The 12,686-nt window shown below is 49.3% G+C and overlaps 1 protein-coding gene across 1 annotated transcript in view; it reads right to left on the bottom strand.

The window, feature by feature from the left end:
- LOC144602856 (tripartite motif-containing protein 26-like) overlaps positions 1-12,087 on the bottom strand; it is a 90,851-nt gene extending 78,764 nt beyond the window's left edge. The window contains exons 1-3 of the mRNA XM_078415978.1: positions 11,983-12,087; positions 8,983-9,078; positions 7,429-7,662 (exon numbers count right to left, since the gene is read on the bottom strand). Coding sequence (XP_078272104.1) covers positions 7,429-7,662; positions 8,983-9,078; positions 11,983-12,087 — 435 coding nt within the window. The remainder of the gene's footprint in view (positions 1-7,428; positions 7,663-8,982; positions 9,079-11,982) is intronic.
- Between the last annotated feature and the right edge of the window lie 599 nt (positions 12,088-12,686).

Here is a 12,686-nt window from a genome sequence, read left to right as displayed (position 1 = left end):
ACCATGTTGTTGTCAGCGTGTCAGTGAATGAATGAATGAATGATTGATTGAATGAATGATTGAATGAACGAATGAATGAATGCTTGAATGACACTTTATTATCACATTTGACATGTCACAGTGGGATTCTTGGATTTGCATGCACAAGTATGCAAAGAGTCGCTACACAAACTGCACCGATAGAGTTACAAAGTATTCGCTGAAACGGAGACAGAGACAGAGACGGCGAGAAAGCGAAGGGAAGAGTCAGGGCTCGAGCAGAGGAAAGTGGGAGCTGGTGGGAAACTGGCAGTGAGGGAGGCCAATTCTCTGAATGCATTCAAGAGAGAGCTAGATAGAGCTCTTAAGGATAGCGGAGTCAGGGAGTATGGGGAGAAAGCAGGAACGGGGTACTGATTGAGAATGATCAGCCATGATCACATTGAATGGCGGTGCTGGCTCGAAGGGCCGAATGGCCTACTCCTGCACCTGTAGTATAAGAAAATAACTGCAAATGCTGGTACAAATCGATTTATTCACAAAATGCTGGAGTAACTCAGCAGATCAGGCAGCATCTCGGGAGAGAAGGAATGGGTGACGTTTCGGGTCGAGACCCTTCTTCAGACTGATGTCGGGGGTGGGACAAAGGAAGGATATAGGTGGAGACAGGAAGATAGAGGGAGATCTGGGAAGGAGGAGGGGAAGGGAGGGACAGAGGAGCTATCTGAAGTTGGATAAGTCGACGTTCATACCACCGGGCTGCAAACTGCCCAGGCGAAATATGAAGTGCTGCTCCTCCAATTTCCGGCGGGCCTCACTATGGCACTGGAGGAGGCCCATGACAGAGAGGTCAGACTGGGAATGGGAGGGGGAGTTAAAGTGCTGGGCCACCGGGAGATCAAAGCAGGAAGCAGCAGCGATACAGAAGTGGTGTAACTGAGGGAGAGGTGGGGGAGGGGTCTGGGGGCGACTGAATGAAGAATGATCTATGTATCAACATCGAACTACAATCTTTAGAACCCGGGGAAGTCCGGAGCTCAGGACCCGCCGCCCGCGGCCGCGGCTGAACCCGCGGGAAGGGTGGTTGTTTCAATCTTTATATTTTCACAAAAGTAATTTCTGTTCCGTTGCCGGACGCAGTTAACGCGTTAAAATGAACGGATCGTCAGCTCTGATTTCAGTTGCAGTTTATTACACTCTTCCCACATTTACAATCCCCCTGGTTTTATTTCCGCGCTCACTGGGGTTTTTACGACGCGGAATTTGGGGATTAAATGGGAGCCGTTCAGCGCCGACCTGTTGTCCACCGGGTTTCTGCCCCACAGCCCCTGAGCCCCGCTCCTGACGCCGGTCCCGGGACCCGACCCTTTTACACACCCGGAGCGGAACCGGAGCAGATTTTCAGCCAATTTCTATCCCAATAAGGCCCGAAGAAAGGATAAAGTTTCTCCGTGAATTTATTCCCAGTGAAGGTGTGGAGATGGGACTTGGTGTCCGCGTCGTAAAATGAAACTGTCCCGGACTCGTAACTGAGATAAACTCCCACCCTCCCGGGGATGGGACGGGCGGGGAGACGGGATGGAGGGGAGGTGAGTGCATCAAACCCGTCACCCCACCGCCCGATGCTCCAGACTCCAGTCTCCGGGGTCAGTGTGACCGGTCCCTTCCTCTCCACAGACTCTGCGGCGACTCCCAGACTCCACCACCGACTCCCCGCCACCTCCACCTCCCAGTAATGTCTCCCCGATGTGAATCCCTCCGATCCCAGCACACACGCACTGCCTGTAAACCTCTTCCCGGTCTCAGGGAGACTCCTCCGGGTCCCGGTCCGTCTCACCCTCTTCCGATCCTCAGACACCTCGAGCCACGGATGCGCTGTTTCCACATCCAGGGTGACGGAGACTGGGGGGAGAAGCAGAGAATCAGAGAGTCCCCGGGGGTCGGGGGGAGACTCGGGCAGCGCGGCCCCGGGACCGGGGGAGAGGCCGCTCGGCATCAGGCACAGGCGGGCGGTCAACTGAAACCTTGCCCGGGGTTTCACCCCGACCACATCGGGTGGACAACAGACATCTCTCCCGGAGTTTTTATCCGGGGATGGAGAGGGGAATTTCGTGAGGTGGGGGAGGGTGGACGGGGAGGACGAGTGCGGAGAGTGAGGAGGATTGCGAGATTGCGGTGGGGACGGAGGAATGAAGCGGGTTATTCAGATATGGAGGCAGATCGGAGCAGGTGGATATTGAGGTGAGTGGTAATTTGAGGTTGTTAAAGAGGAGGTAGAGGTCTGGGGTGGAGTCGTCATGATCACAGTGAAAGGGGGCAGACACGAGGGGCCAGATGACCTGCTCCTGTGTTTTTTGAGTGGAGGGTGAGACAAAGGGAAGGGTGGGTTTGTTAGTCAATTGGAGTGGGTGCAAAAGGGTTTACAACAACTTCATCAGGTCTGAAGGTCTGGGTTATCAGGTGAAGTTGGACCGTCATCAGGTCGTAATATCATCAGTGAAAGTATTAGAATTAGGCCATTCAGCCCTTCAATTCTACTCCACCATTCAATCATGGCTGATCTACCTCTTCCTCCTAACCCCATTCTCCTGTCTTCTCCCCATAACCTCTGACATCCATACTAATCAAGAATCCAGCTATCTCTGCCTTAAAAATATCCACCGACTTGGCCTCCACAGCCTTCTGTGGCAATGAATTCCACAAATTCACCACCATCTGATTAAAAGCATTTCCCCTCATCTCCTTCCTAACGGAACATCCTTTAATTCTGAGGCTCTGACCTTTCGTCCCTTCCTGCCCAAACCACCCCATCCCCGGGCACATTCCCCTGCAACCGCAGGAGATGCAACACCTGTCCCTTTACCACCCCCCTCAACTCCATCCAATTTATCCCAAAGAGGAGGAAAGATTCCAAGGGGAGTAAGAGACACCCGTGGCTGACAAGGGAAGTCAAGGACAGCATAAAAATAAAAGAGCAGAAGTACAACAAAGCAAAGAAGAGTGGGAAGCCAGAGGATTGGGACTCTTTTAAAGAGCAACAGAAGATGACTAAGAAGGCAACCCGTGGAGAAAAGATGAGGTACGAGGGTAAACTAGCTAATAATATAAAGGAGGATAGTAAAAGCTTTTTTAGGTATGTAAAGAGGAAAAAAATAGTCAAGGCAAATGTGGGTCCCTTGAAGGCAGAAGCGGGAGAATTTATTATGGGAAACAAGGAAATGGCAGACGAGTTGAACCGGTACTTTGGATCTGTCTTCACTAAGGAAGATACAAGCAATCTCCCAGGTGTTCTAGTGGGCAGAGATCCTAGGGTGACGGAGGAACTGAAGGAAATCCACATTAGGCAGGAAATGGTGTTGGGTAGACTGATGGGACTGAAGGCTGATAAATCCCCAGGGCCTGATGGTCTGCATCCCAGAGTACTTAAGGAGGTGGCGCTAGAAATTATGGACGCATTGGTGATCATTTTCCAATGTTCTATAGATTCAGTATCAGTTCCTGTGGATTGGAGGGTAACTAATGTTGTCCCACTTTTTAAGAAAGGAGGGAGAGAGAAAACGGGAAATTATAGACCAGTTAGTCTGACATCAGTGGTGGGGAAGATGCTGGAGTCAATTATAAAAGACAAAATAGCGGAGCATTTGGATAGCAGTAACAGTATCGTTCCGAGCCAGCATGGATTTACGAAGGGGAAATCATGCTTGACTAATCTTCTGGAATTTTATGAGGATGTAACTAGGAAAAGTGACAGGGTAGAGCCGGTGGATGTGGTGAACCTCAACTTTCAGAAAGCCTTCGACAAGGTCGCACATAGGAGAATAATGGGCAAAATTAGGGCACATGGTATTGGGGGTAGGGTACTGACATGGATAGAAAATTGGTTGACAGACAGAAAGCAAAGAGTGGGGATAAATGGGTCCCTTTCAGAATGGCAGGCAGTAACTAGTGGAGTACCGCAAGGCTCGGTGCTGGGACCGCAGCTATTTACAATATACATTAATGACTTGGATGAAGGGATTAAAAGTACCATTAGCAAATTTGCAGATGATACAAAGCTGGGTGGTAGTGTGAACTGTGAGGAAGATGCTATGAGGTTGCAGGGTAACTTGGACAGGTTGTGTGAGTGGGCGGATGCATGGCACATGCAGTTTAATGTGGATAAGTGTGAGGTTACCCACTTTGGTCGTAAGAATAGGAAGGCAGAGTATTATCTGAATGGTGTCAAGTTAGGAACAGGGGACGTACAACGAGATCTGGGTGTCCTAGTGCATCAGTCACTGAAAGGAAGCATGCAGGTACAGCAGGCAGTGAAGAAAGCCAATGGAATGTTGGCCTTCATAACAAGAGGAGTTGAGTATAGGAGCAAAGAGGTCCTTCTGCAGTTGTACAGGGCCCTAGTGAGACCACACCTGGAATACTGTGTGCAGCTTTGGTCTCCAAATTTGAGGAAGGATATTCTTGCTATTGAGGGCGTGCAGCGTAAGTTTACTAGGTTAATTCCCGGAATGGCGGGACTTTCATATGTTCAAAGACTGGAGCGACTAGGCTTGTATACACTGGAATTTAGAAGGATGAGAGGAGATCTTATCGAAATGTATAAGATTATTAAGGGGTTGGACACGTTAGAGGCAGGAAACATGTTCCCAATGTTGGGGGAGTGCAGAACACAGTTTAAGAATAAGCCATTTAGAACTGAGATGAGGAAAAACTTTTTCAGTCAGAGAGTTGTGAATCTGTGGAATTCTCTGCCTCAGAAGGCAGTGGAGGCCAATTTTCTGAATGCTTTCAAGAGAGAGCTGGATAGAGCTCTTAAGGATAGTGGAGTCAGGGGGTATGGGGAGAAGGCAGGAACGGGGTACTGATTGAGAATGATCAGCCATGCTCACATTAAATGGCGGTGCTGGCACGAAGGGCCGAATGGCCTCCTCCTGCACCTATTGTCTATTGTCTTTAGATAGTTCCTCTGTCCCTCTCTTCCCCTCCCCCTTCCCAGTTCTCCACCTACATCCTTCCTTTGTCCTACCCGAAACGTCACCCTTTCCTTCTCTCCTGAGATGCTGCCTGACCTGCAGAGTTACTCCAGCACTTTTGTAAATAAATATCTATTCCTAGACTCACTCACTAATGGAAACATCCTCTCCACGTCCATTCTATCCAAACCTTTCACTATTCTGTATTTTTCAATGAGATCCCCCCTCATTCCTCTAAGCAACAGCGAGTACAGGCCCAATGCCGACAAACGCTCATCATAGGTTAATCTACTCATTCCTGGAACAGACTATTCAGACTGGGACATTTTTTCTTGGGAGCCTGTCAGAGTGACATTATAGATGTGTATAAGATGCACAGACAAGGTGATTAGCCGTAATACTTTACCCATGGTCGGAGAGTCTAAACCTCGAGCGCATCAGTTTAAGGTGAGAGTGGAAACAATAAAAAGGACCTGAGGAGCAGGTTTTTCAGTCAGTGGGTAGTGTAGATGTGGAACGATCTGACAGAGGAAGTGGGCGAGGCAGGTACAATTACAACAGTTCACAGAGAATTGGGTAGACACGTAGATAAGAAAGACTTGGAAGGATATGAGCTAGACTCAGGCAAATGGGACTAGCTTGGTTGGGCAACGTGGTTGGCATGGTCGAGTCGAGTCAAAGGGCCTGTTGCTGTGCTACAAAGCTCTCTGACTCTGTGATGCTTCCCAGCAGATGAGCAGGTGGGAGATCAAATTTCTCTTCAGTTCAAAATAACATTAATCTTTGCATCATATCATTACTTAAAGATAGACCAATCAAAGGTAGACACAAAATGCTGGAGTAACTCAGCAGAACAGGGAGCAGCTCTGGAGAGAAGGAATGGGTGACCTGAAACATCACCCATTCCTTCTCGACTGAGATGCTGCCTGTCCCGCTGAGTCACTCCAGCATTTTGTGTCTACTTTCCATTTAAACCTGCAACTGCAGTTCTTTCGTACACATCTTACTTCAAGATGTCAGAAACAAGAACAATGCAAAAGGTATAAGCTTTACCTTGCTTGAAGTCATCAGATGTTTCTTTAAATGCCGTGTTGAATAAAACAGGGCAATGAAACTTTTCAATCGGCAAGGCCTCCTCTACCACCGACAGTGGTTTGGCTTCATCACGAACCCTGCGAATATTTAACAGCCGGTTATCAACTGAGCATTAGAAATGTTTTGAACTGTTCCACCAAAACTTACAATGTTTCCGTCAAGAGCATGTCCTACCTTCGCTTGCGACAAGCTTCCTCCTGAAAGAAATAAAACACAAATCTCAATTGACTGAGATGGACCGTCCTCATCCCGACAGCGGGAATTTGTCCACATTTCTACAACCTTCTGATAATTCCCATTTCCCAACTCTTGTCTCCGCTGCCATGCAGATAGAAAGTGGACATTACCGTCGAGACATAGAACGATGGGGAAAAGCACAAGGAATGTTCATGATAAGGATGCCATATCTGAGAGGATGGAGCTCAATGTAAAGACTGGGCTGGTCGTGGGATTTTATCTGAAGAATGATGAGATAGGATTTAAGTTTATCGGTGGATTTAAATGGGCGAGGATGAAATAATATCTCTAATCGATGGGAGAGCAAAAATCAAAGCTGAAATGTAACGTGGTCTTCAATAAATACTGAATGGAATGCAGTCATGGACCTCACTTGCATTGGAGGGAATGAAGACAACAGCAGAGATACATTTAAGGGCAAGCGGGATAAACACTCGAGCGCTCCTGGAAATCGGGGTATTGTTACTGGGTGTGGTGAGTAGATGGGAGGGATGTTGAGTGGAGCAGAAATCCTGACTGGATAGGATGTGGCGAATGGCCTGGTCTATGATGTAGAATGGGATGTCATTCTATGGTGAACAAAGGTGGGTAAAACAAACAGAGCAAATTCCCCCAAGGTGACCACCCACTGCTGATGGGAACCGGATATAGATGTCCAATCTGCTGTGTGCGCAACGTTCTAGATTTCAATGTTAATCCCCACAATGTGGTCATGGCTGATCTAGCCCAGGAACAAACTCCTCCGCTTTGTCCCATTCCCTTTGATTTCAGTTCCCCGAATTTTCAAAAATGTATCTTCCTCTGGTATAAATACGTCTAACAGGTTAAACCTCTCAGAGTCTCTTGGTTGGAGAATCCCAGAGATTTACTGTCCTCTGCCCATTCGTGGCCCTTGGGATCAGATATAGGATCACCCGTCGTAGTTCTCAACTCCACAGAATACAAACACCTCTCTACATTCAGGCCAGGCAGTCCTGAGATCCCATAGATTATGCGGGAGGCCAATTAGTTTGGGAACAACAGCTGGAACAGATGAAACATTTACCCAGTTCTGAATTACTGGTAAATGCAGCATGTATTTCTGAAATATCCCCCTCCATTTTGTGACTGCACTTTCACTTCGGCAGACTGTGGTGTAACCCCTCACCTTCAGAAACACCACACTGTCCTTTTGATCCATCTGCTGCTGCAACTTAGAGAGTTCCTCCTGAATAGATTTTAAATTCTCTTCGATCTCTCCAAGATTTTTCTTCATTCTATTCAGAATCCTCTTCTCTTCCTCCCGAATATCTGCCTGTACGCGCTGCTCTTTCTCAGTGAGAATCTGGTGCAGTTCAGCAAACTGGGATGCGATCTTGGACTGAAGGTTGTGTGACTGTTCCTGTCAAATGAAAGGTGAAGATCAATATGTAATGTCACTGATTGTGTTTCCCTCAGAGGTTGACGGTGACATTTGTCCCGTGCATTTTTATTTGCTTTGGCAATTCAATAGTTCGTCTAAATGCTTCTGAAGTGTTGTGAGGGTAATCTGATAACCCATCAATCCTCTACCCCTAATGCAATTCCCAGCTGCCTATTCCTTTTCAAGTGCCCATTAATTCCCATTTATCCGTCCACCACCCCCTAGTGGGGTGCCGCAAGGCTCATTGCTGGGACCGCAGTTATTTACAATATATAATAACGATTTAGACGAGGGAATTAAATGTAACATCTCCAAGTTTGCGGATGCCACAAAGCTGGGCGGCAGTGTGAGCTGCGAGGAGGATGCTGTGAGGCTGCAGGGTAAGTTGGACAGGTTGGGTGAGTGGGCAGATGCAGTAAAATGTGAATAAATGTGACGTTATCCACTTTGGTGGCAAGAACAAGAAGGCAGATTATTATCTGAATGGTGTCAGATTAGGAAAAGTGGAGGTGCAATGAGACCTGGGTGTCCTTGTACACCAGTCTATGAAAGTAAGCATGCACGTACAGCAGGCAGTGAAGAAAACTAATGGCATGTTGGCCTTCATTGTGAGAGGATTGGAGTTTAGGAGCAAGGAGGTCCTACTGCAGTTGTGCAGGGTCCTGTTGAGACCACACCTGGAAAATTGTGTGCTCTTTTGATCTCCTAATTAGGAGATTTAAATTTAAATTTAAGGAAGGACATTCTTGCTATTGTGGGAGTGCAGTGTAGGTTCATCAGGTTAATTACCGGGATGGCGGGACTGACATATGATGAAAGAATGTATCACAAATGCTGGAGTAACTCAGCAGGTCAGGCAGCATCTAGGAGAGAGGGAATGGGTGACGTTTTGGGTCGAGACCCTCTTCAGACTGATTCTGAATGGGTCGACTGGGCTCGTATTCACTGGAATTTAGAAAGATGAGATAGGATCTTATAGAAACATGTAAAATTCTTTAGGGATTGGAGAGGCTACATGCAGGAAAAAAATTCCCGATGTTGGGGGAGTCCAGAACCAGGGGTTATAGTTTAAGAATAAAGGGTAGGCCATGATCATATTGAATGACGGTGCTGGCTCGAAGGGCCGAACGGCCTACTCCTGCACCTATTTTCTATGCAGCACCCGAGGTCAGGATCGAACCCGCTCTCCAGAACTAGGAGACAGCAGCACTACTGGTGTCACTGCGCTGCCCTGTTATTACACGCGTCACAGGGATCAAACCTGCACAAGATCAGGAAATCGAAACTTAAAAGCCTCACCAGAACTCCAGAAATCTTCTCTTTCTGTTGCTGCTCCATTTGCTGGATCCCTGATTTATCTTTTGTGAGAGACTGGATGGAAGCTTTAACCTGACCCTGCGATTGTTTTTGAAAATCGGAGAATAAAAGTGTTAGACAATAAAGACGGAATTAAACAATGATGCGATCAAAATCTGTTTGCTTTTACCTTGTAGTTTTCAACAGCTTCATCTATCAGAATGAAGCGGTGATCTCTGTGTTCCCGCCCACCTGCACAAACCACACAGATCAGCTTCTTGTCAGTTTCACAAAACAGCTTCAGTTCTTCCTGATGTTCCTCGCAGTGAAGTTTACTTTCCTTCTCTGTCCGATTCAGGCTCAGTGTTCGAGCTTTCTCAGCCAGTCTCGCCAAGGCCCGACTCACCCTGAGGGTGCGGTCTGTAAACACCTCTCTACATTCCGGGCAGCAGTTTCTCCCCTCCCTGTCCCAACTCTGTGTGATACAGGAACGGCAGAAGTAGTGCCCACACTCCAGTGACACCGGATCGGTGAAGAAATCCAGACAGATGGGACAAACTGCCTCCTCGGTTAAACTCTCGAACCTGTCTTTCGAAGCCATTTTTTAACTCTGCCACTTCCTGGTTCAAAACGCATGTCCACTGCGCACGCCGCCGTCTAGAGGAATTAATGTAAATCTGACGCAAATGTTCAACGTGAAGATGCAGAAACAAGGAACTGCAGATGCAGGTTTACAGAAAAAAAGTACAAAGTGCTGGAGTAAGTCAGTGGGTCAAGCAGCACATCTGGAGAACATGGACAGCTGATGTTTCGGGTCGGGACCCTTCTTCAGACTGATTGTAGGGGGTGGGAGATGGAATAACGAAGGAAGGAATGAGGCAGGACAAAGCCTGGCTGGCAATAGGTTGACACAGTTGAGGGGGGAGAGGGAGTTGATAGTCAGACGGTTGGACAGAGGCCAGAGATGAAAAGACAGAAGGTGTGTGACAAAATGATTGAGGACTTGCGAATTGTGTCCTGATCTTCAAACAGTCTTCTCCTCAGACGGCCAAAGGTTGTGCAGGTGCACTGAAGGCGCTGGTGAGTTTCACCATCAATGTCTGCCTTGCTCTGGGAAGAGGAGCGCCAGCCAGAGCACCCGAGGGTCACCATCGTTACGACCATTTTAAAGGAAGGAGACAAATCCACCCGCGGAAACTATGGAGGGTTCCCCCGCTCTCTACCACAGGGAGGGGTCAGTTACACATTAAACTGTTCTGAATGTAGACGGAAGCGGAGAGTAGCGCTTGGGACTGTGTAAAGCAGGATAAAATGCTGGAAACAACTGCAGAGTGGATTCACGAAGATGGTGCCAGGATTTGAGGGTCAGAGCGAAAGGGAGAGGTTGGGCAGGGAAGGATTTATTAATTGGAGCGCAGGAGGTTGAAGTGCATAAGACCAAGAGGTGAATAGACAGGGAGAATGCACAGTCTGTTACCCGGAGCAGTGGAATCGAGAACTAGAGGACACAGGTTTGTGGTGAGAGGTGCAAGATTTAATCAGGAACCAGAGGAACAACATTTTCACACAGAAGGTCGTGGGTGTCTGGAACAAGCTGCCAGAGGGGGTAAGTGAGGCTGGACAACAACGTGGAGTGGAGTTGAAGCCCCGTTTCCTGAAGAAGGAGGATACCTTCGAATCACTCCCTCCTCCTCTTGCTTCTCCGCCCCGTCACCCTTTCCACAGCGGCGTAAAGGCGGGTTTGGGGGGGAGGGGGGGCAGTTGGAGATCGGAGGGCGGAATGAAATCGGAAATTCCCTAAAGTGAGAGAAGGCAAAGTGAATATTGGAAATGATAGATACAAGAAATCTGTCGAAATAGCTTGAGAAAGAAAAGTGCTGGAGGAACTCAACGGGCCAGGCAGCATCTGTGGTGGGAAATGGACAAACCACTTTTCGCTGTCGGGACCCTTCTTTGTTCTGGAGAAGGAATTCCAAGAGCTGCAGGTTCTCTATATGAGATGGAGGTGGCGGGGAGTCGGGGCTGGAGTCTGGGAGTCGCCACAGAGTCTGTGGAGAGGAAGGGACCGGCCACACTGACCCCGGAGACTGGAGTCTGGAGCATCAGGCGGGGGGGGGGGGGGGGGGGGGGGTGGGGCGAGGTTGATGCACTCACCTCCCCTCCATCCCGTCTCCCCGCCCGTCCCATCCCCGGGAGGATGGGAGTTTATCTCAGTTACGAGTCCGGGACAGTTTCATTTTACGACGCGGACACCAAGTCCCATCTCCACAACTTCACTGGGAATAAATTCACGGAGAAACTTTATCCTTTCTTCGGGCCTTATTGGGATGGAAACTGGCTGAGGATCTGCTCCGTTTCCGCTCCGGGTGTGTAAAAGGGTCGGGTCCCGGGACCGGCGTCAGGAGCGGGGATCAGGGGCTGTGGGGCAGAAACCCGGTGGACAACAGGTCGGTTCCCATTTAATCCTCAAATTCCGCGTCGTAAAAACCCCGGTGAGCGCGGAAATAAAACCGGGGGAATGTAACTGTGGGAAGAGAGAAATAAACGGCAAGTGGAATCAGAGCTGACGATCCGTTCAGTTCAACGCGTTTCACACGACTGTGCACCGGGTGTCACCAGGAATACAGAATGCAGTGGATGAAGTGACCGTTAACCTCTGTCTCATTTGGAAAAACGGCTGGGATCCCTGGATGGAGCTGAGCGGGAAGGTACTGTAAATGCAGTCAGTCCAGTTTAGTTTATTGTCACGTGTCCCGGGCTACAGTGAAAAGCTTTTGTTGGGTGCATCCAGTTTGCAGAAAATCAACCCATTTCCACTGCATAGATACATGAGATGGGAAGAACGTTTAGTGCAAGGTGACGCTAGTAAAGTCCGATCTATGATAGTCCGAGGGTCACCAAATAGGTAGATAGTAGTTCAGCACTGCTCTCTGGTAGGATAATTCAGTTGCCTGATAACAGATGGGAAGAAACTGTCCCTGAATCTGGAGGTGTAGATCTTACCAGTGGCTTGTACATACCCTCATGTACCCAAGGAAATGTGCCAAACGCCTTCGTCACCACCCTGCCCATCCCTGTTGCAATTTTCATCGAGCTGTGCGTCTGCATTCCAATATCTCTCTCGACTAATACGCCCCCCCCCCCGCCCCCCCCGCGGACCTTGGACTAATGTGCCAACCCCACCCCGGACCTTTAATTGATGCGCCCCTCCTCCCATGGACCTTTAACTAATGCGCTCCCCCACCCCGGACGTTTAACTAATGCGCCCCCCCCCCCCCCGGACCTTTATCTAATGAGCTCCGCCCTGGATCTTTAACTAATGTGCCCCCCTCCCCCCAGACCTTTAACTAATGCGCCCCCCCCCCCCCCCGGACCTTTGACTAATGCGTCACCTCCCCCCCCGGACCTTTAAATAATGCGCTCCCCCCATGGACATTTAACTAATGCGCTCCGCCCCCCCCCCCCCCCCGGTGCACCGCCGCCCGACCCGGCATGCCTCGCGCTTGACATTCCTCAGATCGGGCAGCGCCGGGAGGTGTCGTCGCCTCTCCCAATCCGAGAGGGGGGGCACCCGCCCGACTGACGGGAGTGCCGTGCACAGTGCCTTCCTCTCCCCTTTCCTCTCCCCCCTCGCAAGGAGTAGCTTCAAGCGGCGTTGCCGGGCCCGCAGGAGGGGATTCGAGTGGGTGGAGGGAGGGTGGGGGCGA

The sequence above is a fragment of the Rhinoraja longicauda genome, chromosome 19, assembly GCF_053455715.1.
Source record: "Rhinoraja longicauda isolate Sanriku21f chromosome 19, sRhiLon1.1, whole genome shotgun sequence".
NCBI classification, from domain to species: domain Eukaryota; kingdom Metazoa; phylum Chordata; class Chondrichthyes; order Rajiformes; family Arhynchobatidae; genus Rhinoraja; species Rhinoraja longicauda.
Note: the sequence above shows the minus strand (reverse complement) of the source record. Positions and strands in the feature narration are given on the sequence as shown.